Genomic DNA, 23,888 nt, shown 5'->3' with positions numbered 1-23,888 from the left:
CCCCCCCCCCCCCCGTAACGAGGGGTTTAGCGAGTCACGTGCACGATTTAAGTAGAACCACGGTCACTATGTGTTTGGCATGACCGAGATCCCACGCGATGTATTCACCTTATACCGACCCGTACTTCTACCCCTGGGAAAGGGATGACAACTTACTGCATGACCCTTTGGAAGATCAGGCATATCCCGCATTATTTTCGTATCACTCATGCTAGATAGTCTATAAAAAAAGCATGACACGATTCCCTTATTATGTACGCACATCGAAAATACTGGGACTCGGCCTCGATGTCCCAACGGGTGAGGTAAGTCCAACTCACAAGAAGTTTAGACGCAGTTATATGTCGGAGCTAAACGCGTCTTCCAAATCAAAAACCACTATTCGAGCACTAGGTGGAGCGAGTGACCCTACAATGCCGCTCCCCCTTTCACCGGCTTGTTAGGTCGAGGTAACAGACAATTTTATTTTGGTTTATCTTCACTCTTTTGTTGGTTCAAAATAGGAACGCGAGCAAGGGACCCACGTCGCCAAAATGCCCTGGATATGGTTCCGTAGCATACCACCTCGCAAGAAATGACCGAGCAAAACCCTCTAAACCATAGCATATCACAAATAACATAAATGGCTCGGTACAGAACAACTATAAAAAAAATAATCTCCAGTAAAAGTAAAGTTAAACAAACTAGGACTCGCCCATAAAGCATGTAATATTCTCCAATGAAGCATGTAATATTCTCCAATGAAAGCAAAATTGAGCGAACTGGGACTCACCCAGGAAACGCAGAGTAATCTCCAAATGAAAGCAAAATTAAACGAACCAGGGCTTGCTTCGATGCACACATATATAACACGACGACGACTAATGTCCCCCAACGGAAACAACACAACGAGTTATAATTTCGATCTTGCTCGAAATAATACCCCTACGGCCATCGGCCTTCGCCAAAGAGAAGTTCGACCTCGCTCGAACTCGCAACGGGTTACAATTTTGACCTTGCTCAAAATAACACTCCTACGGCCATCGGCCTTCGCCAAAGGAGAAGTTCGACATCGCTCGAACTCACAACGGGTTAAAATTTTGACCTTGCCCGAAATAACACCCCTACAGCCATCGGCCTTCGCCAAAAGAGAAGTTCGACCTTGCTCGAACTCACAACGGGTTACAATTTCGACCTTTCTCGAAATAACACCCCTACGGCCATCGACCTCGCCAAGAGAGAAGTTCGACCTCGCTCAAACTCACAACGGGTTATAATTTAAATCTTGCTCGAAATAACACCCCTACGGCCATCGGCCTTCGCCAAAAGAGAAGTTCGACCTCGTTCGAATTCACAACTGGTTACAATCTCGACCTTACTCGAAATAATACCCCTACGGCCATTGGTCGTTGCCATATAAAAGGAGGGTCCGGCCTCGCTCGAATTCGCAACGGGCTATAGTTTCGATCTCGTTCAAATATATATCAGAAATTGACTCCGCCCAAGATGGCGACTCCAAGTTCGACCTTGTTCGAATATACATGGAAAAATTGATTTTGCCTAAATTAGTAGGTCGGAATTCAATCTCGCTCGAGTATACAAGTTGGAATTAACTTCGCCAAAGATGGCGAATCTTAATTCGACCTCGTCCGAATTAAGGTTGATTCCACCTAAGTTGGCAAATCAGAAGCCGATCTCACCCAAACTCACAAGTTCGAATTCACAATCAAAAGAGTCAAGGACTCATCGCGGGTGAAAATCAAAAGATACACAAATGAAGAAGAAACAGCTGTTTTAATCAAATGTACATGCGCGACAGCCGCAACTTACAAAGGGCCGAAACGGGCCCTTGGGAAAAGATGAAAATGAACAACAAAAGAACAAAATAAAAACTAAGTACATAGGATGTAGAAAAAGCTTCACTCTGCATCGTTCCCACCTCTGTTCTCCCCATCATCATCACCATCGGAAGGGAGCTCGTCCTCGTTCTCAATGCCCTCCCCAACTTCCAGAGTAGCAGGGTCATACCCACAGGCGGTGCGAGCCATGTGTGACTTTGCCCGAGCATCTTCAAAGGTGGCCTCTGAGACAGTCCCCTTCTCCCACCAACCCTTAAAAATATCTCGCTGGGCCTCAGTGTGGACCCATAGCTCATATAGGTGTCTTGGGACCGCGGCGGAGACAGACTCAATCTGGGCCAATAGTTGTTCCTTCTCGGCCTCGAGTTCCACGACCCGGTCTCCTAGGCTCGAAGCCTCCCGGTCGATTTCACCAATACGCTCCTCGAGTCGCGCCTCTCTCAGCATGGCCGTAGCCCTCTCAGACTCCTACTCAGATTGAAGGACGCGAATGGTATCCTCTGACGTCGCTACCCTCGCCAAAGCCGATGGCTGAGCCTCTTCGGCACTCTCTATTTCGGCCACTTTCTTTTCCAGCTCGGCCAACTTCCCCATCCATTCTGCACTCAAAGCTTCAACTCTGGTAGCATTCTGCTCGAGTTCGGCTTGAAGAGACAACACTTTCGCTTAAAGATCCTCGCATTTTGCGGAAACCCTCTTGCTCACCTCGAGTTCCTCATCTTTGGCACGGAGCAGTTCCTCGAGCTCACTGCATCTTCGGATGGACTGCATCAGTTCCTGATCCCTTTTCTCCAACGCTTCCCTAACGGATTGGGTGCCAGTACCTGCCCTGAGCCGCTCGTGCATCTCGCGTCATTTGTTGCGATACCGCCGATACTTCTCAAGAATCTTCATAAAAATAGCGGCCCGAGTCTCCGCCCTACGAGCACTCTCGATCTGTACATGTAAGACTGAAAACAAAGAGAAGAGACAAGTGGGTAAAAACCAAGGTCACAAAGCAAAAATAATAATAATATCAACAAATAAGGGAACTTACCCTTAGACCCATCGCGGCCACGCCGCGTGACAATTCGGCGTCACTAACATCCTGAAGAGCTCCGCTTTGTGCGGCAGAGCATAGAGGTCGAATTGCATCATAAAACCCACCGTGTCCCGCAGAAGGTTGAGGTCCGACGGAATTTCTAGTATTCGGGAAGGACCTCCCGCTCTCACTACAATTCGGGTAAATCCCTCCTCGAACATCCTAACATCATCAGGGTCGATGTCGGATTCAGACTCTTAATCATCAACCATGACGCCTTTTCCGCTCTCTTCGGCCGAAGAAGAAGTACAGTTCGGCCGGGATGTCGAAGGGCCGCCAGGGACAGCAATTGCAGCCTCCGGACTCCGTCTCTCCTCCACACCAGACTATTGAACGCCCATAACAGGCATAGCTTCTGCGGCTGGGTTGGTCCCACCGCTAGTTTCGGTCACCGCCAGGGCAAGGTCACCCCTCGAAGATGTTTCGGCCTGAGGAGCCACTTCCAATACCACCCTTGTCTCTTCGACGGGGCCTCCCCACTACCGGCGCGAGATGATTCACCCGTCAAACGGACAATATGAATCGACATTTCTGGATGAGGAGTAGTTCCGAATGCACGGCTTCAATCGCAGGCGCAGATTGAGCGTTAGCTCTCAGCGCAGGCTGGGCAGCAGCCCTCAACGCAGGCTGGGCCAGGGACATTGGCTGACGGAATGCAAGCTAAGAAGCCCTCGTCCTTCGCACCCTCTCTGTCGACAAAGAAAGACGATTATATAACGACAAGGCCAAACCGTGAGGCAAAGAATAAAGAAAAACTACAGCGGGTCGACTCACCGGTGAGAGGCTTGCACCCATATTTCTCATGGAAGGACGTCCACTCATGAATCCCCATTGTATGGGGAAGAATCGCGCTCACCCACTCGCGGATATTGTCAACTAGCGGGGGAGGCAATCTCTTGGCCGCAAAAGCAAAAACAAGTCCTAGAAATATCACCTAAAGCGGAACGATCGACGACCCCCTTAAGAGGAATCACAAAATAAACAAAGGGAAACTTACGAGTGAAGTTCCACGTCTCTGGAAACCCTGCCGAATTCGCCACAAGGTGCTCTGTCCGCACATAAAAGTAGCTTGCCCAGAAGCGGCGATTAGCCTTATCGTCCATCTTCACCACCAAACTCTTGGTTCCTCGATGGCGCATATGGATCATTGTAACCCGAAGAAAATGAGGGGCAAAGATGTGAAGCATGTGCCCCAAAGAAATTCCTTGTCCGGCAAGCTCCGCGTACTTGATAAGCATGAGAAAGAGTTTGTACGCGTACGGAGACAGTTGAGCCGGGCACACTTCGTAGAAGCGGCATAAGTCTACCACCAGAGAGAGGAGAGGAAGCGTGTATCCGATATCAAAAGGGTACGCGTAAAATGCGCAGTACCCCGGGCGGTACAAATGTATAATGTCCTTCCCCGCCGCCGATACCATTTCGATATGAATTGGGATTCCCTACTTTGCCTTGAGCGCCGTAATCGCCGCTTCATCCATGGTGGAAGGGACAGGATCCGGTTCGTCTCCGTCAGGGCCATTAAAGTCAGTCCTTAATTTCCCCGGACGGGGTAGTATCTCATCCACTATCTGAAATCCCTCGTCTTCCGCCACCTCCATTCCCTCTTCAATAAGGGTTACATCATTTTCCGGCACCGGAGCTTCGACAAATCTATCAATCTGGGAAGAAGTACCAGCAATTTGTCTGTCTTGATCGAAATAAACAAGAGCGATGAGGGAATAGAGAGGATGGTCACGTCAAATTCAGACGAAAGCAGAAGTATGAAATACTGAGAAAGGTGGAAGTTTGTAAAATTCTCTCTGGTAAATTGAAAAGCATAACAATCAAATGGTGGATTCCCCTTATTTATAGGAACACAAATGTCCTGAGCGGGAAACCCGAGAGCCGCCAATCAAAAAACTGAAAGGGCACATGAAACGATATGGTGCCTGGTAAACGTGCGTCATAATGACGCATAACGGGCATTCATGGTACCCTGAATCGACATGACGATCTATCTCCGAACTGATGCAACGGTCCAGTAAGGTCCTTGAAGCATCACATCGCCGCCTAGCCATAAGGACCCCGTCCTCTCATAACGTCCAAATTCTCTTAAATTCTTGAATCGACAGGATCCGCCCATTGAGCTCTCCAAAAGACGACCCCAACGGGCGGAGGGACTAACTGTATAGGTCAAAATCTGACAATTAAATGATTATCATTAAAGGAAACGGTAAGAGGCCGGCCAAGCCATAGTCGTGCGCACGAGGCGTAATGGCGACGAGTATCTCGGCTGCTGCCGAGATCAGTCCATCAAAAAACTTACACGACAGAACATAATACTTGGGCGAGTGAGGAAGAAGTACACCATGAGAGGTCACGCTGGATAAGAACCGCTGGGTAAAAGGGGAAATTGATATATGGAAGGCCAAGCAGAAGGAAAGGGGGAAGAAAAAAAGGAACAGAAGATATGGAAGAGATCTCCAGGGGCAAAAAGAAGAAGCTTACGTTCTGGATTACAGACCTGTGTAATCCCCTTCGTCGAATCAATAAAGCTAGATCTCATAGTTATTAACAAAAATCATCCTTTGTTCTCTTTATTTCTATAAATACGAAACTATGTGTTGAAGTTGTAAGCTTATTATTTACATTTAATGTCTTCTATTCGCTCTAAGATATGTTATATAAATTCAATCTCTTGGATTTCAACACTAATGGTGCTTAGATCTAGAGTCGATTATATTTGTCTAAGATTTACCCTCTTTTCATCATTAATTGATTTAATCAAAAGGCTTAATACTTTTTTGGTTAAACAGGTATAAACCCTTAACTGTACTGAATAAATAATGATCAGACCTAATAAATACCACATGTATACAACATATCACATATATAAATTTGAAATATTTAAAGTTATGATCTGGAGTTTGAAAGTTAGTGAACGATAAATTATTGTAAATTAATATGCGTCATAACAAAATGGATTAGTTACCTCCTATAGCAAATGTTGATACTTTATTTATTTTAAATAAAAACCCTTTTAAAAAATTATATTCCATAACTACCTTTTAATTTTTTATAGCCAAATATCTATTTATGGTCACCTCCTACCCTTAAGCCATAAAATAAGCTTTGCATTATTTTCTCTCTCCACTCAAATTTCTCGTATCCCCTCAAATTTCTCGTATCCCCTACCCCATATCTATTCTCCCTCTCTCTCTCTCTCTCTCTCTCTCTCTCATCTTCCACCTTCATCTTAATACCAGAACTCTCCTGCAAAGNGTGCAAGGATGCCGTTCGCCGAAGGGCCTCCCCCCTCAGCTTCGCGTTCGCGTCTCGAGCTTCGCGTTCGTGAAGAAGAAATTGGGCACCTGGGATACTTGCCTTACGCGTTCGCGAGTGGGCCCACGCGAACGTGAAGAACAAAATCCCTGGGCACTGAACAGCAGAAAAACCTGCAACTTTTTATAAGTCCAAAACCTCCCGAAACACATCCGAAACACACCCGAGCCCTCGGGGCTCCTAACCAAACATACACACTAACTCAATGACATCATACGAACTTATCCGTGCGATCAAATCACCAAAATATCCTCAATAACAAAGAATTAAACCTCAAAATCAAAGATTTTTTCTCAAACTTCATAAAACATCAACTTTTGCAATTTAGGTCCGAATCACGTCAAATGACATCCGTTTTTCACCAAATTCTACAAAAACGTCTTAAATCATATATAAGACCTGTACCCGGCGCCGGAACCAAAATACGGGCCTGATACCATCATGTTCTAATCAAATTTCATTTCAAAATACTTTAAACAATTTCAGAAAATAATTTTCTTTGAAAATTCATTTCTCGGGCTAGGGACCTCGAAATTCGATCTCGGGCATACGCCCAAGTCCCATATTTTACGGGTCCGGGTCCGTTTATCCAAAACGTTGACCGAAGTCAAATTAGTTCATTTATTAGCCAAATGTTATCATTTTTCACAGATTTCCATATTTAAGCTTTCCGGCTACGCGCCCGGACTGTGCAAGCAAATCGAGGCAACTCTAAATGAGGTTTTCAAGGCCTCGGAAACACAGAATTTAGTTCACATTACCTCCTATAGCAAAGGTTGATACCTTGTTTATTTTAAATAAATACCCTTTTAAAAAATTATATTCCATAGCTACCTTTTGATTTTTTATAGCCAAATATCTATTTATGGTCACCTCCTACCCTTAAGCCATAAAATAAGCTTTGTATTATTTTTCTTTCTCCACGCAAATTTCTCCTATCCCCTCAAATTTCTCGTATCCATACCCCATATCTATTCTCCCTCTCTCTCTCTCTCTCTCAGCTTCCACCTTCATCTTAATACCAGAACTCTCCTGCAAAGCATCAAATCCATCCAGTTGAAGGAAGGGATACGTTTAATATATTCTCTCTCTATTCTCTATCCAATTGAAGGAAGGGATACGTTCAAATCCATCCCCTACCCTAGATCTATTCTCTCTCTCTCTCTCTCTCTCTCTCTCTCTCTTACACACACACACATCTTTCACCTTCATCTTACTACCAGAACTCTCCGGAAAGCATCAGAATTAGAGTTTTCCGGCAAAGACTTTTGGGCTGCCGAGCAATCATCCGATATAGAAATTTTCTCCGGCGTAACAACGGCAACCGGAGGCAACAGTGACGGCGAGACGATATTAGGGTTGTTCTTGAACAAAGACGACGGAGTTTGGGGCTGAGCAACTTGAATTTTCTGTTAATATATTTCAATGTATCTCGCTGTATTTCCATGTATTTCATTGTATTCATTATTTTTTTTCATTGTATTTCAAAGTATCTCGCTGTATTCCATGTATTTTATTGTATTCACTGTCTCGTTGTATTCCTTGAATGTTTTCATATATTTTTTAATTGATATAATTTATGTATTTAGATGTATATATGTATTCAAATTGCTCTGTTTTTGTTGTAATTATCGGCTGGAAAAATTTTCAGCATATTTTCTCTGAAGATTGCTATGTATTTGGGGTATTTTTTGGTTGAGAATCTTTTTTATAACTGGAAATACAAATTTTGTGTGTTATAATTGAGTTTGTTGAGTTATATTAGGAGTCTATTATGTTAATTGATTCAGTTTCCGTTTAAAAACAGCTGTAATCCCCTGTTTCACGCCATGAATATAGTCGAATACAAAAATCTGTCTAGCTGTAATCCCCTGTTTCACGCCTAGAAATGCTACTGTAATCATGAATACAGTAGCTTAAATACATCGAATACACTCTAAAAAACCTGAAAACATAGCTATAGGAAGTAATATAGTAAATGGTAGCTACAACTAGCTAATAATCACTAAAACATGGTGGTTTCTGAAAGGTTCTCTAACAAAATACATGGTCTCCGTGGACCAATAGTTTATGTGAAGTAGACTCAAAAATTAAATAAGTAGAACTAGCAGATAATTTTCTAGCAAAAGTAGTTTCTAATTTGTCGGAGTATGAAAGTTACTTAAATGATATGTACATTCACGAAATAAGTCAACCAAAAAGTTCTTACATGTATTCGGTTTAGCACAAAATCAATAGTGCATCACGTGTATCTTTTGTATGAATTTTACCTCAATTTATTTCTTAACCGTGATAAATTTGACATGTTTTAGAGCATACAACAATTGGTGTAAGTATTTCTGTGTGTTTCCCTCGGTTGATCCATGGTAAAGACCCCTTTGCTTTTTCTTATGAATTGGGCATGGATAGGATGTTGACAATTTGAACTTTCAATTAGTAATATTATCTGCCAAAGCCGTACAACTGGTGGAAATCTTTGTTAGGAAACGAGGATGGCGATCAAGCACTCATTTACCCTGAGTATCTGTGTCTGTTCTTGAGGGACTGAAGTTCACATTATAAGGGTGCGACAAATTTGTCTTTCAAAGGGTTGCCTAGTTAAAATCCAATTAACAAAGTAATCTGCATGTAAAGCATGTGTTGTACATGTAATGTTTAGCAATTAGAAAGCCGGTGTCAAACACACACGTTCACCCTAGTATGCGTTCACCTTCTAAAGTTCATAGTTGTATACACATTTCATTACAGATCAATGTCCAGTGAGATATTAATTACTGAATGCAGTCAAATAGAACAAGGGTTAAAATAATCACTCTCCTATGCATACTGTACATTATGTTGGCATCTCTTGCTTCTTCAATATAGTACTGCCCAACATTAAGCTAAAGAAACCTGCTAAACCTGTCAAAACTCGAAACACTGAGTGCTGCACTTTTCAATTTGATTTCTCAGACCTTTTAGATTTTTCACAAGGGAGCTCTGGTTCCATCTATTATGGTAGAATAGAACATTAATAACTCAAACTTGCGTGTTGTGAATTCCGACAGCCCCATGGCAGTGAGATGTACGTCCAGCGTTTCCAGATCACAACAGAGATCTTCGTCGTACCAAGGGATTATTTCCCCTACACTGCCTGATTTTGCTGGTCTGGATTATCTTTACACTTAGGTGAGGACGACTCGAGCAGTAAATTCACTCTATGGGATATATCCTCTTGACGGCTGGCATTTTGGAACGTTTTCATTCTTTGGAGAATGCCTCCACCACCTTTTAACATCTCCTGAACCTGCATGGCATGCATCAAATTAATGAAATTACAACAATTCTTCCTTTTAATTGGGAAACTACAGTATATGGGCTTCTTTTATCTTCCTTGTGGCATGGTATGTTAATGTTACTGAATAAGGTGCCAAGTTCTCTTCGAATTAGCCTAACATTTCCAAGCACAGTTGGACAAAGCTCTATGTACTGAGAACAAAAAATGAACCAAATAAACTCAGAAAGCCAAATCCTTTAGAGTACTAGTATTAACTTGATCCCAACTCAAATTACTGCACTGCTAAATTTTAGTCGCCCTTCCCCTTTATATAGCCGGAACTTCAATTCACATCAGATTTGTGTTTAGCCTAGGGTAAGAACAAGATCAAGGAACTGTCTTCTTCCTTTTTTTTTTTTTTACCTATCATGGCTTTGAATTGGAACAGATGAGAGGTTCTGCCTCTGCCAGTAAAGTTTTCTGGATCACTGCAAAATTTAACAACTGTCCAGAGTAGAAGCAAACTCTCTTTCCTGTAAAATACTGACTATCCCTTCAGGAGTATCTTTATACTCCTATAATTAAGAGAACATAAAAAACTTAGATACTAGAAGACTGGACAATCTGAGGAAAAACCCAATCTTTATTTTCAAAAGGCTACCATCCGCATTCTGTTATTATTATTCACACTAGTAATGTGCTCCCTAAAAATTCAAATTACATGCCTGGCTCATATGAGGCCGATCTGTTGAATTTTGCTGTATGCATAGAGAGGCAACCATAACCATACGATTCATCTGTTCCGAGTCATAGGCATCACCAAGTGATGGATCAACTAACCCGCAGTGGTTCTTACTAAGGAGCAATGGTTTGGCCTGCAACATGGTGATCATAGTAAGTTTCAATTACAGTTGAAGTATGATCCATTGCCAGAAGAAGTGGCAGTCTTAATCTACTACATTTGCTCCCTACTAACTGAAGAATGTAGAATTGAGATGATTGCATACCCACATCACAACACTATTGCGAGATTCATCCAAAGCTGGACGTCCAGAAATGAGCTCCAATAATAAAACGCCAAAGGCATAAACATCTGTTTTTTCATCCACAATACCATGCATGAAGAACTCAGGAGGGAGGTATCTGTCATGGCATTTAAAATGATATGTCACCTATGGGAGATCATTATAGCATATATGTTTTGTTGGTTGAGATTATGTCTCCACAAACCCGAATGTGCCTTCAAACTGAGATACAGTGAGGTGTGTCCACTGATCAGGGAGCCATTTTGCAAGTCCAAAATCAGATATCTGCAGAAAACCAAAAGCTGAGCATCAAAATGCTGCAAATTGAAAAAAATAAAATAAAACCCCTATAGGTTATATTAGTTCTATTAGAAGTTCATGGACTATGGATTTCCTGACTGGAAGAGTGCAGCTTAAGTAGCGCATAAATAAAACAGAAACAAACCCCCATGCATTTTTATCCCTAAGGCAATAAATATTCTTGTGTTCTGTCACTTCGAAGAAAACTTCATGTTTGGGACAAGTACAGAATAATGAAGGTATTCTGACAAATGACATTCAAGTATCGCAGAAAGGTACTCAAATGCCAGACAGCAAAGCAATTTTAAAACATAATACAACGGCTTTTAAAATCATAAGCACTAGTTCAAAGAAGTACCTGAGCCTCAAAATCTTCCGTCAGCAAAACGTTAGCCGTCTTGATATCTCTATGGATGATTCTCCTCCGGCAACCCTCATGGAGATATGCAAGGCCAGCAGCAGTGCCTAGAGCAATATTATACCTATGGCACCAAGCCAACCTACCCTTTTCACCTGAAAAGAATAATGCATAATAGAGAAAAGTAATTCACAGTTTAAAATCTACAAAAGGAATAAATTCAAATGAAGATATAGTGAACAGACCATTAAGCAGAGTTGCTAAGCTCCCATGTGGAGACAGAGGAAGGACAAGGTGCATCCCTCCTTCAACTCCATATCCAATAACACCAGCAACGTTTGGATGGTCAACATGTACTAGAATTCCGAGCTCAGATAAGTAGTCAGCTACCATCTCCTCTTGAGTTCCCCTGATCAGCCTTTTAACTGCAACTAGTTGGCCATCTTCAAGATGTCCCTTATATACTTCGGATGAACCTCCCTCACCGATCAAGTTTTCTTTGAGAATGACATAAAGAATAATGAGCATCACAATATGGTTTTTAATCTGGTAATTTGCTAAATAAATGGAAGATACAAACAAGCCCATAGCACAAAAGCAGTTGAAAGTTAAAATTTTGAGTTGTTTTTGACGTTCAAAGTGATATTTGCTTTCATGTTGGCTGCCTAAGATTCAATTAGTTGCAGGTACTACGATAAAATTAAATTGTCTAATCATCATACCACGGCTAAAGTTGTCAGTAGCTTTCTGAAGGTCAGAGAGGAAGAAGTTTTTCCAGTGCGCTTGAAAGCAGTGACGTAAATCAGTATCTAGGTTAGGAGCAGGCACCATTGGCATGTTCTGTTCTGTACTCTTAGTTTTCCTTTTCGCTATCATCTTAATAGAAGGCAGTGAAGGTATGCTAGGATGGAAAGTATGCAAATGTATGGAAGACCCAATCTTTAGTCTTTTAATGAATCCTTTCCACTGAGATTGAAATTTTCCATCTGAATCTGAAGTGCTGGACTTGGAAGTTGTTGTTTCAGACTCTGATCCATCTTCGGAAGCATCTCTTGTAGACTCCTCATATTCATTATCTTTAATAACTTTTCCAGTTAAATCATCTCGAAATTGAACCTTGTCCAAAACTTCTCCAGTTGAATCCTTGTCTACTTTTCCTTCCGCCATAGTGAGACACCGCAATTCTAGCATAACATGTGAAACGTCACATAGTACAAACGTAAAAGAAATTAGCTGAAGAGAAGTAATATGAGCAAGAAAGCATCCACCTAAAGAAATTTTACCTTCAGCAGAGATAGAAATGGAAGCACAAAAAAGCAGCTTATTCTGCCCCATCTTCGGAAGCCCCTTCTCTGGGATTCCTTCACTGACATTGCAGGGAATCTCACTGTTAACACAATTAACACTATCAGTTATTTCGACGAGTCATTTAATCAAACACATTGTATTAGGCGATTCATGAAACACCGAGAAAATGGCTTCTTCTTCCATTTTTCGTATCCCCGGCCCTCCAACTTATCTCAGCTACCTTCTCTTACATATGTCTTTTCGACTTCGACGATCTGCAGTCCTCTTAGGAAAACTACTCAAAGATCCCAAGTTTTAAAGACAACAGTGGCTTGAAATGTAATTGTTGTCCACACATACAACAAAGAGCATTTCCATTTATATACCCAAAATAGTTCTTATTATACTAATAGGTTTTTATCTATATTATTCACCATTCTTGTACATATTTTATTGCATGACAATGACACAGATGTATGTCTGGATTTTATCCACCATTCTTGTACATATTTTATTGCATGACAATGACACAGATGTGTGTCTGGATTAGAAACATATTACGCATATATTAGCTAATCATCTGGTTAAAATAAGCTACATCTACAACATTTCCTGAACCCCCACCCCAACTAAAAAATGAAAAAGAGGCAGCAGCTGCCTAACTGCCTGAATATGGTATAACCAATAAAAGGGAGATTCAAAAATTGCATAATGAAAATTAACAAAATTGGTAAGAAGGGAAATTAAAATCAGAATATAGAAGATACCATGGAGAAGCTGAAGGTTCACGAGTAGTTTTCATGGATTCTCAGGGAAAGAACAATGAATCGCCAAATGACCTGAACCCTGGGTGGCCCGGTCAGGGGAGAGCCTCTTCCAGAGAAACCAAAAATGGAGAGCTTTGCTAATGAATGAAAGAGAAGGAGAGAAGGAGATGAAACGGAAAGAGGGAAATAGTGGTTGTCATGTTGTTAACCTGAATCTTGCCTCTTGCCGGATCTCTATGCCTAAAATTCGGAATTTTCTGCATATTTACGTGCATGCATTTTTTTTCTTCCTAAACTACGTGGTGACGTGCATGAAAATAACGCACGTTTTCCTAAACGGCATAGTTAGTGCTAAGACTCTCAATATATATATATAATATATATATATGTCATTATCTAAGTAGAACAAAATTATATAAACGAAAAAAGAAAATTAGAAGCTGTGAATGCCCAATGGCCACTGCCCAGTCGTCCAGACCCTAACTGACGTGGCAGATATTATGGACAAAAACAAAAGCTAATAAAGTAGAATTCTTTTGGTAAAGAAATAAATGAGAAACCAAAAAGTGACAAGAGCCTGAAGTAGCGGAACAGAAGTATATTAATTTATGAGTACTCTTATAGCCTGTTTGGCTAATCTTCTAAAATCAGCTTATTTTGAGAAGTGTTTTTCTCAAAAGTACTTTTCAAAAAAATGCGGTGAGAAACAGTTTGTGTTTGGCTAATTAATTTGAAAAGCACTTTTGAGTAGTAATTAGTGTTTGACCAAGCTTTTAAAAACTGCTTCTAAGTGTATTTTTCTCAAAAGTGCTTCTCAGAAAAGTGCTTTTGAAGAGAAGCTACGTTTCTCTGCTTCTCAAAAACTGCTTCTGCTTCTCCTCAAAAGCACTTTTTCCTTCCAAAAGCTTGGCCAAACACCTCAGTTTTCGGCCAAAAGTGCTTTTGTCCAAAAAAAAAAAGGACTTTTGACCCAAAAAAAAAACTTGGCCAAACATGCTATTAGTTTGAGCTTATGTCAACCACTAAAAATGTGAATAATCAAACAAGGCGGTCCAAGTTCCAGCCAATACCCCCTCTTTCTCTTTCCGTTAGAACCACGGGAAAAAAAATTTACCCTAATACAAATTGCCAGAAGCGGATCTAAAATTTTTATAACATGGGGTGCACCACTAAAGAAAGGAGAAAAAAAGATATTAAGTGAGTTTTGATCCCTGCTCCTCTAGGTAAATAACTCAATATTCAACCAAGTGCACCATTTAGTATATGTATATAAAATACCTAATTTGGCGGAAAACCACGGGTTCACGTGCCTCATATATTTGTCAATAAATCTGCCCCTCCAAATTGCAACCAAGTATATTAATTTATGAGTACTCTTAATTTATTATAATTAAAATATGAAATTATAATACGACTGCCACCAATAAATTTATACACTTAATTGCAAAATTTTCTATGACCAACTATGTATGATACACTTAGGAAAAAAGCTTGAAAGATCATCTGCTTGGAGGTATTAGCAAACATGGCCACAGCACAATATTTGATGCAGTATTTAATTTCGGTTTTTATTATTTTTCTTGATATAATAAAATACTTAATGTGAAGTCAACCTTCCCATAACAATTTATTCATTAAAATCCATGTAGGACTAGTTTTTGAACCAGAATATTTCAAAACAAAAAAGAAAAAATAATCACCACCAGCCCCAAAAATCTATCACCCCCTACCCCCCCCCCCCCGGGCCGCGCGATTCTCCCCCCCACATCTCTAATCTTCTTTCTCTCCCCCCCACATCTCTAATCTTCTTTCTCTCCCCCCTTTGTATTTAAATCTTATACCATCCCCACCCAATTCTTCAATCTAAACCGAGCAGAACAAATCGAAACTGTTTTTCCTTTTCCTTGATAGAGCAAAAAGAGAGAAATTCTTTCTTCCTTCCTTATCACAAGGAACTGGAAAAATCAAAACTAATTTAAAAGCTTCTTTCTCATTCCTGATTCCTATTTCCGGCAACTCTGTTAATTTTCATTCCACTTAATCATTTTCTCCTTTATGCTTTTAAATTTAGTTGAATTCATTTTTGCATTTCGCTGGAAAAATTCAATTTTTGTGCGGAAATATGGGAACCGAGGTTTTACGGCCACAGGATATCTTAATTGAAAGGTTCAGAGTTCCGCCGTCGGCGTTCCATCGCCGGAGAAGCAACTTTGGAAACGGAAATGGCTATTTTAATCCTAGGAACAGAAAATCGGTGGTCAGAACGGAGAAGAAGAAGCCGAATAACCAACCTGAGCCGCCGTCGATCACGAGGAGATGTGCGAGCGCCGTGGAGTTGAGACAGGCTCACAACGAAGGCCTAGAAATGGGTCGGGTGACGATTCTGAGGAGAGGCGAGTCTTTGAATTCGCTGGTTCAACCGGAAATGCTGCCCAAGCAAATCCGGGTCGGGTTATCATCGGCTGACGTGTATGCCGGTTCGGCATTTTCAAATTCGCCATCGCCTAGAGCTCTTCCCTTGCCTTCATTTTTCAACAAAAAGCAGGAAGATTTCAAGTCCTTTGATGACTCTGCCACCAGAGATTTGAGGCGCTTGCTCCGACTTGAATACTAGAGAATCCGTTTTTAACGTTCCCGACCCGAATATATGCGGACAAAAGTTCTCAACTTTTTGGGATCTTAATTTCTCCATGAATATTTTTTAGACATATGGAGAGATGAAAAGGTCTGAAATTTGAGAAAATTAGAAAGAAATGCGTTTAAATATTTTTATTTTTCTTCAAAATTTTGTAAGATATAAAATTGGGAAAACTATGGGGTTTGGTTAAATTGAAATACGGGAATGGAATGTTGTAATATCATAATATGGGAATTGGATTATTATGGGAAAGTGGTTGGAGGGAAGGCTGGGAAAGGAGGTTTAAGATCAATATGAGAGTAATGTGGAATGTTGTACTGCTCTGTTAATGGTGTTAGTGATGACTAATGACGAGGATGATGAAAGAGGAGCTTTTTCAGTTCCTTCTTGTAAGATAACATACTACGATAAATACTCAGTAATCAAGAGCTATAAATTTAGGTAATGTATGTGTGTGTTCAGCTTAAAGTTTTTCTCTATGTTTCTCCTCTTTACTTGTTGCATATTTGATTCTTTCTTGACTATGATTCACACAGGCATGGAACCTCTTCATTAAAGCCAAATTAACATGAAACTTTAGGCACATGAATCTACGGGACCAGCAAATTTTAGGCCATCTTCTGATAGTCGTTTTCTAAAGCCAGATTATAATAGATGTTATTTGGTTTCGGCAAGTAATACTCCAGATAAGTTTGGCCAAGATTAAACCTCTCGTCCACTCTCTACTCGAGAAGCCTCATTTACCCGTATTATTACTCCTCCTCCGCCGCCAACTAGGAAGCAATTTTTACATTCATATACACTATTTTAAATTTTATTACGTTTTCTATTCAAATTTTAATTTAATTACATAATATATATAAAATTCCAATTATGTACATTTTTAAACATTTAATGATAATAATTAAATCCTAAAATCACTCTAAACTCTTCCATGTTTTTCTCTCCACACACCCCCTTGAAGAAGACGATAGAGTGATTTTTTAAATGGACTAGTCAAAGACATTTTTTATTTGCAGCTACTCTGTTAATTTGATCCTTGGGCTAGGCAGCACATGGAATGGTTTCATTTAGGGCTGTGCATAATTTGGTAAATATCGAATTACCGTACCAAAATAGAAAATTTTGGTATTTGGTATTCGATAGTTTGGTATTCGATAGTTTGGTATTCGGTATGGTATTTGGTTTAAGTTTTAAAAAATATTGGTATTAGGTATGGTATTTGGTATTTTAAAATAAAATACCAAATACCGATACCGTACCGAAATATATATTATATTACACAATACACATATTATTAATTATAACATAAATATAAAAATCTAAAATCTTACTTTCCTTTATTCTCTAAGTTTATCAATTAACTCTAAGTAACAAGACATTTCTAATGATCAAATTTATTCTTTTATGTACAGTTTTCTCTCTCTAAGTTGATATTTGCTAGTTTTGGACAAAATTTTTGTCAACAAATGATTTTAGTTTTGTACTTTTGAGTACTTTAATTTAGAATATTACATTCTATGACTGTATGCACTAGTTAGTATTCAAACCGAATAAACCGAAGTTACCAAACCGAATAAACCGAAATCGGAAGGAGAAAAATCGAACCATACCGAATTTAATTAGGTACGGTATTGGTATTGCATTTTAAGAAACCGAATACTGAAAATACCGAACCAAAATATCTAAATACCATATCGTACCGACCAACGAACACCCTTAGTTTCATTAGTGGAAATTTTGGTACCATCATCTTTTGATTCATTTGTAAAGCTTGAGATGTTTAGCTTGTCGGTTGTGACGATCCCTGGAAATTATCATGGAATTTTTACATTCCTTTACGTTCTTCTTCAAAAATTCCTCTACATTTTTCACTCTTCTTCAAAAACCAATCTCCATTTTTATAGATTCAAGCTCTAAATACTCTACCACACACCTCCATCAACGCCTATTGCTTGCTTACCGTTCAATGAAGAAAAAAACACTTTCGAAGATCAGCCCTAATTCCAGTAAGAGAGCGGCAATTTCACCATTGATAGCCATTAAAAAATTTTGAAGCTTTAAATTCGAATTTGAATTTTTTAAAAATCATTATTTGTTTGGATTGGGTGTTGTTGCAAACAATTGAGAATATTATTTTGAGTTTATATCTCAATTTTGAGGGTGTTTTGGTGAAGATTAGACTTGATTTTGGCTGAATTTCGGATTGAAACTCGAAGAAGAAGACATGACATATATTATACTTAAGAAATTGTACTAAAGTTGTAGTAAAAGTATAAAAAAATTATATTATGTTGTTTATATATATTTTTATTTAAATACTGTATGAAAGTTGAACAATATTGTATAAAATTTGTATTTAAGTTGTATGATATTGTAGTTGTATAAAACTGGATAGAAATAATGTATGAAAGTTGTAGATAAGTTGTATAATATATAATTAGTTGTATGAAATTTATTTTTACGATTTATAAATCTGATACAAAATATAGAAAAGACATATTGTATAAAATTTGTATAAAAATTATATTTAAGTTGTATGATATTGTAGTTGTATATAAATGGATAAAAATAATGTATGAATGTTGTAAATAAGTTGTATAATATATAATTAGTTGTATGAAATTTATTTTTACTATGTATAAATCAGATACAAAATATACAAAAGACATATTGTATAAAAATTATATTTAAGTGGTATGATATTGTAGTTGTATATAACTGAGTAGAAATAATATATGAAAGTTGTAGATAAGTTGTATACTATGTAATTTATTTTTAATTTGTATTTTGTTGCAGATGTATTAAATTTATACAAAATCTATTTTTAATTTGTATGTTGTACCATGTTGTTATATATTAACCATCATTGATCTAATCGAAGCCCTCATGTAATAATTATGATACTACAGTTCAGAGTACATATCAATGTATGTTACTGAAATTTCTAGGTCTATTGGGAATTTTGCAAGATGGGACAATCTTTGAAATATTTTTCATTATCTAAAATTATACTTGTGCTTTTAACAATTTTTCATACTTAATGTTTTTTCTGGTACAATTCTTTACACTCTATGTAATAGATCCGTCATTCTTAAGTGATCAAAGAAGTAATTCAATTTGGGCGCGCTATTGATGAATACAACGAAATCCAGCCACCACAAATTTCTTGGCTGAAGAAATTCCCTCTATACAAGAATATAGAAAATAGGAGGGTAAAGAGTGTGTGTGTGTGTGTGTGAGAGAGAGAGAGAGAGAGAGGAGATCCCCACGCTCTCCCTAGGTCTCTCCGTCGCAGTTTTTATATCTCCATTTTGTATCTTCCAATTCATTGAACTTAGTTTGATTCTCTATTTCAATCTTCCATACTTGTAAAGGTGTCCAAGTTAATTGGAAGAGAGAATTTGGGCTGTGTTCTTTAGCGATCTCTTCTCTAAGAAAAATGACTCCACTTAGAGAACTAACAAATACATAAAACAGATTGATTGAAAAGGCAAAGGTGAAAAAGAGAGCCCTTGGATAATCAACTCATGTCTCCTCAAATGCAAAGTTCCTTTTTTTCCTTATCATTATTACTGGGGAAGATAGCAGTGCAGTCACAATACAGAGACAACAGATTGATCGAAAAAGCAAATTACGCTGCAAAATTTAGATCTGGGAAGATGCAACTAAGTAGGCAGCAAAAAAAGGAATAGAGGAGAGGAGAGAAAAAAGGTAAAGGGTGTAACTAAATCCCTTGATTGAAGGCACAAATAATTATAACGACCCGTTCGGTCGTTTCGAGAGTTATAGCCCCGTTTCCCCATTTTTGCTTCTTTTTGTGTCCTTCAGCTATATTATGATATGTTGGGTCAGTTGGTTCGAGTCTGGAGTGAATTCGGAGAGGATTGAGACACTTAGTCTATTTTGTGAAAGCTTAAGTTTGGAAAGTTGACCGGATGTTGACCTATGTGTAAACGATCTTAGATGTGAATTCTGATGGTTCCGTTAGCTGCGTTAGGTAAATTTGGACTTTAGAGCGCGTCCGGAATGTGATTTGGAGGTCCGTGGTATAATTAGGCTTCAATTGGCGAAAATTGGAAATTCGGCGATTTTGGTCGGCAGTGGAAGATTTGATATCGGGGTTGGAATAGAATTCCGGAAGTTGAAGTAGGTTCGTGGTGTCATTTTTGACGTGTGTGCAAAATTCAAGTCATTCAGAGGTGATTTAATAGGTTTCGGCGTCATTTGCGGAATTTGGAAGTTTAGAAGTTCTTAGGCTTGAATCCGAGGGTAATTTGGTGTTTTGATGTCATTTTAAGTGTTCCGAAGGTTCGACTAAGTTCGTATGTTGATATATGACTTGTTGGTATGTTTGGTAGAGGTCCCGAGGGCCTCGAGTTGATTTTGGGTGATTGACGGAACAAGTTTGGAATTTGAGAAATGCTAAAGTTGAACTAAGCTGTTATAACCGCACCTGCTGAGTGGGAACCGCAGGTGCGAGCCCGCAGAAGTGGAGAAGAAGCCGCAGATACGGCCAAGGCTGAGGTTGGCTGGAAGCGCATGTGCGAGATATGGAGCGCACCTGCGAGACCCAGGTGCGATATTGTGACTGCAGAAGCGAATTCTGAGGAATAAGTGGGAACCGCACCTACGACAGATTTTCCGCAGGTGCGGCATCGCAGAAGCGACATTTGGACCGCATATGCGGTATCTCTGGGCAAAACGTATAAATTGTGGACTTCGCAAATTTTGGTTCATTCTTCACCATTTTCAGTCGGTTTTGAAGCTTTTGGGAGCGATTTTGAGGAGGAATTCAAGGGATTATCCTTGAAGTAAGTTGCTTGAGCCCTAATACTCGTATATGTGATGATTTCCCGTTGTTTAATCATGTAATTAGTGAAGATTAGGGGTGAAAATGAGGGGTTAGGGCTTGGGATTTTGGAGAGTTTGAGTTGAGGATTTGAGGGGCCAAATGGAGTCGGATTTTGATGAATTTCATATGTATGGCCTCGTGACTGAATGAGCTTTCTAGTTATGTGATTTTTGTCGGATTTCGAGATGTGGAGCCAGGGGCCGGGTATGAGCCAATTTCGGGATTTTGGTCTAAATTGATAGTTTTTCTTGTGGAATTCATTCCATTAGCGTATATTGATGGTATTGTACTGACTGTGAATAGATTCGGAGCATTTGGAGGCCAAGTTGAGAGGCCAGGGCGCCGTGGAGTAGGATTTTGGATTGATTGAGGTAAGTAACGCTTCCAAACTTGGTTTTGAGGATTCGAAACCCTGAACTATGTGTTATGTGATTAGTATTGAGGTGATGCACATGTTAAGTGACTGGCGTGCGAGCGTGCACCGTGAGAATTGTGGCCTGGTTCATTCCATGGCACCGTTTAGTGACTCATTCTTGTTGATATCCGTGTTTCCATCATGTAAATAAGTAAATGAGCTGTAAATCATGCTAGATATCATGTTAGGGCTTTATGCCGATACTGTTGGGAGCCGAGTGGTCGTTTCTTGCTATCATCTCAGTAGTTTCATTGATATTCTATACTCAGTCTTATTCATGTATTTCATATCATGTCTCAGTCTCTGTTGTTATTTATCGGCACATCATGTCATTGTTCCGGGCTAGTTTTCATGGCATTGTGAGCCCGTGTGTAAGAGAGGAGAGTGATGACCGAGTGAGGCCGGGAGCTTGATTATGAGTGACAGTTATGGGATCGAGCTACACGCCGCAGCAGTTATGTTGATGAATATGATAACGTTTGGGCCGTAGGATCCCCTCCGGAGTGTGTAACACAACCCCGGTGAGCGCAGTTGATATTATTGAGGGATGGATCTTACCTGGACATGGATCTTGTCCGAAGTAATTATAACTGGAGATGGATCTTCTCCATAGGGCTGGAATGTCCTTCCTCGGTACTGGGTGACTGTTGTTAGTGAGGTGTATATATTCCGGGATGGATCTTCCCTGGGCCGGATGGCCATATACAGTACCGAGTGATTGAGCACTTGAGAGTGGAGGTACTTGGTACATTTTCATGCATTTTGTGCATTGACACGTTGAGATTAGCTGAGATTTATACTTCACATTGTCCAGATTTGTATTTACTTTACTGCTTGAGCTGAATACTTGAATTGAAAGCATGCCTAATTTACTGCACAATTTAATTTTGGTTTACCTGTTGAGGTGTAGTTGCTCACTACCTATCAGTCTATAGTTTGGACTTGTTACTTACTAAGTTGGTGTACTCATGTTACCCCCTGCACCTTGTGTGCAGATCTAGGTATCTCTGGCCACGGTATCGGCTATTGACTATTCCAGTTGTAAACTTTCATCGGAGATAGCGTGGTAGCTGCCTGGCGATCGCAGTCCTGCTTTTCTCCTTCTTTATCTTCCCTTTAGTGTATTTTGGATACTATCAGACTATGTTAGTCTTGCTATATTTCAAAACAGTTGTAGTAGTTGCTCATGACTTAGTGACACCCCGATGTCGGGCTTTTTATTTCTGCATTTTGTTTTCGAGTTGAACTCTTTTTATGTAATTTCAGTATGAAAAAGGCTTTTATCTATCTTTTAATGAAATATCGAATTGTTTGGGAACGTGTCGGCTTGCCTAGTTCCATGATAGGTGCCATCACTACCGGGTTTAGGTTTGGGTCGTGACAAGTTGGTATCAGAGCCTAGGTTACATATGTCTCACGAGTCATGAGCAGGTTTAGTAGAGTCTTGCGGATCGGTACGGAGACGTATGTACTTATCTTCGAGAGGCTGTAGAACCTTTAGGAATACTTCACATTCTTGAATTCTTGTCGTGTGAATCTGTTGATTCTGGTAACTAAACTTCTGTTATTCCATTCTTTCATAGATGGTGAGGACACGTGCTACCAGTTAGGATGGACGACCACCAGTTGGGGCCGCGAGAGGCCGAGGTCGCGGTCGAGGCCATGGTAGGGGCAGGGTGTAGCCCGCTCAGCAGCTAGGGCAGCACCTACAGATTCACCAGCCGCCCCCGTTCATGATCAGGTCCCAGTTAGATGCACCAGCAGGGCCAGCCCAGGCACCGGCTGTGCCTATTGTTATTCCCGATCTTCAGGAGACCTTAGCTCAGATTCTGACCGTGTGCACCAGTCTTGCACATGCGGTCTCTATTACTACTACAGCAGCTACTTCCCAGGCCGGGGGAGGCACTCATACTCCCGCCGCCCGTACACCTGAGCATGTTGTTCAAGGACTTCAAACACCGGGGGCACCACCAGCACACTCGATTTCACCTGCTCAAGATTATGTGGTTCCAGTCATGCCTAATGACGAGCAGCGTAGATTGGAGAGATTCGGTAGACTTCAGCCTCCGACTTTCAATGGAGCAGAGGGCGAGGATGCCTAGGGTTTCTTGGACAAGTGTTAGAGGATTCTCCGTACAACGGGTATTATAGAGACCAATGGGGTCTTGTTCACTACCTTTCAGTTCTCGGGAGCTCCCTTTACTTGGTGGGAGGCTTATGAGAGGCGTAGGCCTGTTGATGCAGCGCCCCTTACCTGGCGCAATTCTCAGTTCTCTTTTTGGAGAAGTAGCCGCAGTCCCGCAGAGAGGAGCTGTGTAGCAAGTTCGAGCAGTTGCGTCAGGATGTTATGATTGTGATGCAGTATGAGATGAGGTTTTCTGAGTTAGCCCGTCATGCTGTTTGGTTGGTTCCTACAGATAGGGATAGGATCAGGAGGTTTGTGGATGGCCTCGCATCAACGACAGATTCTTATGACCAGAGAGAGGGTGTCTGGTGCTTCTTTTGAGGAGGTGGTTGACATTGCCCGAGAGATAGAGTCGGTTCGCCGCTAGGAGCGAGTTGAGAGGGAGGCCAAGAGGCCTCAGGGATCTGGTACTTTTGGTGGTGTTCCTTCTGGAGGTCAGTTCCAGCAAGGCAGAGGCCGTCCATTCTGACATGCTCAGTCAGCTCGTCCAGGTCACCGTGGTGGATCATCTGGCCATGGTCCTCGCAGTTCTCATCAGGGCCACTCATCTCTCAGTGCCCTT

At 40.4% G+C, this 23,888-nt stretch overlaps 2 protein-coding genes across 2 annotated transcripts; one reads left to right on the top strand and one right to left on the bottom strand.

Annotated features, from left to right (window-relative positions):
- Positions 1-8,939: 8,939 nt before the first annotated feature.
- LOC109243887 (receptor-like cytosolic serine/threonine-protein kinase RBK2) lies at positions 8,940-13,442 on the bottom strand. The gene is made up of 9 exons (XM_019410898.1): positions 13,234-13,442; positions 12,463-12,566; positions 11,902-12,363; positions 11,425-11,676; positions 11,180-11,334; positions 10,727-10,806; positions 10,504-10,639; positions 10,222-10,371; positions 8,940-9,526 (listed from the first exon to the last, which is right to left on the bottom strand). The coding sequence occupies exons 1-9, from the start codon at positions 13,266-13,268 to the stop codon at positions 9,365-9,367; spliced, it is 1,536 nt and encodes a 511-aa protein (XP_019266443.1). The 5' UTR covers positions 13,269-13,442; the 3' UTR covers positions 8,940-9,364.
- A 1,609-nt stretch (positions 13,443-15,051) lies between these two features.
- Positions 15,052-16,320, top strand: LOC109243886. The gene has a single exon (XM_019410897.1). The coding sequence runs from the start codon at positions 15,356-15,358 to the stop codon at positions 15,845-15,847; it is 492 nt and encodes a 163-aa protein (XP_019266442.1). The 5' UTR covers positions 15,052-15,355; the 3' UTR covers positions 15,848-16,320.
- Positions 16,321-23,888: the final 7,568 nt, after the last annotated feature.

The sequence above is a fragment of the Nicotiana attenuata genome, unplaced genomic scaffold, assembly GCF_001879085.1.
Source record: "Nicotiana attenuata strain UT unplaced genomic scaffold, NIATTr2, whole genome shotgun sequence".
NCBI classification, from domain to species: domain Eukaryota; kingdom Viridiplantae; phylum Streptophyta; class Magnoliopsida; order Solanales; family Solanaceae; genus Nicotiana; species Nicotiana attenuata.
This window is presented reverse-complemented; position numbering and strand designations above follow the sequence as displayed.

Coding starts and splice junctions, on each gene's coding strand:
- LOC109243887 (XM_019410898.1), bottom strand. CDS start 13,268: ATGAAAACTACTCGTGAACCTTCAGCTTCTCCATG. Junction 12,364..12,462: donor CATTTCTATCTCTGCTGAAG/GTAAAATTTCTT, acceptor ATGTTATGCTAG/AATTGCGGTGTCTCACTATG. Junction 9,527..10,221: donor ATCGGCCTCATATGAGCCAG/GCATGTAATTTG, acceptor CATGCCATGCAG/GTTCAGGAGATGTTAAAAGG.
- LOC109243886 (XM_019410897.1), top strand. CDS start 15,356: ATGGGAACCGAGGTTTTACGGCCACAGGATATCTTAATTGAAAGGTTC.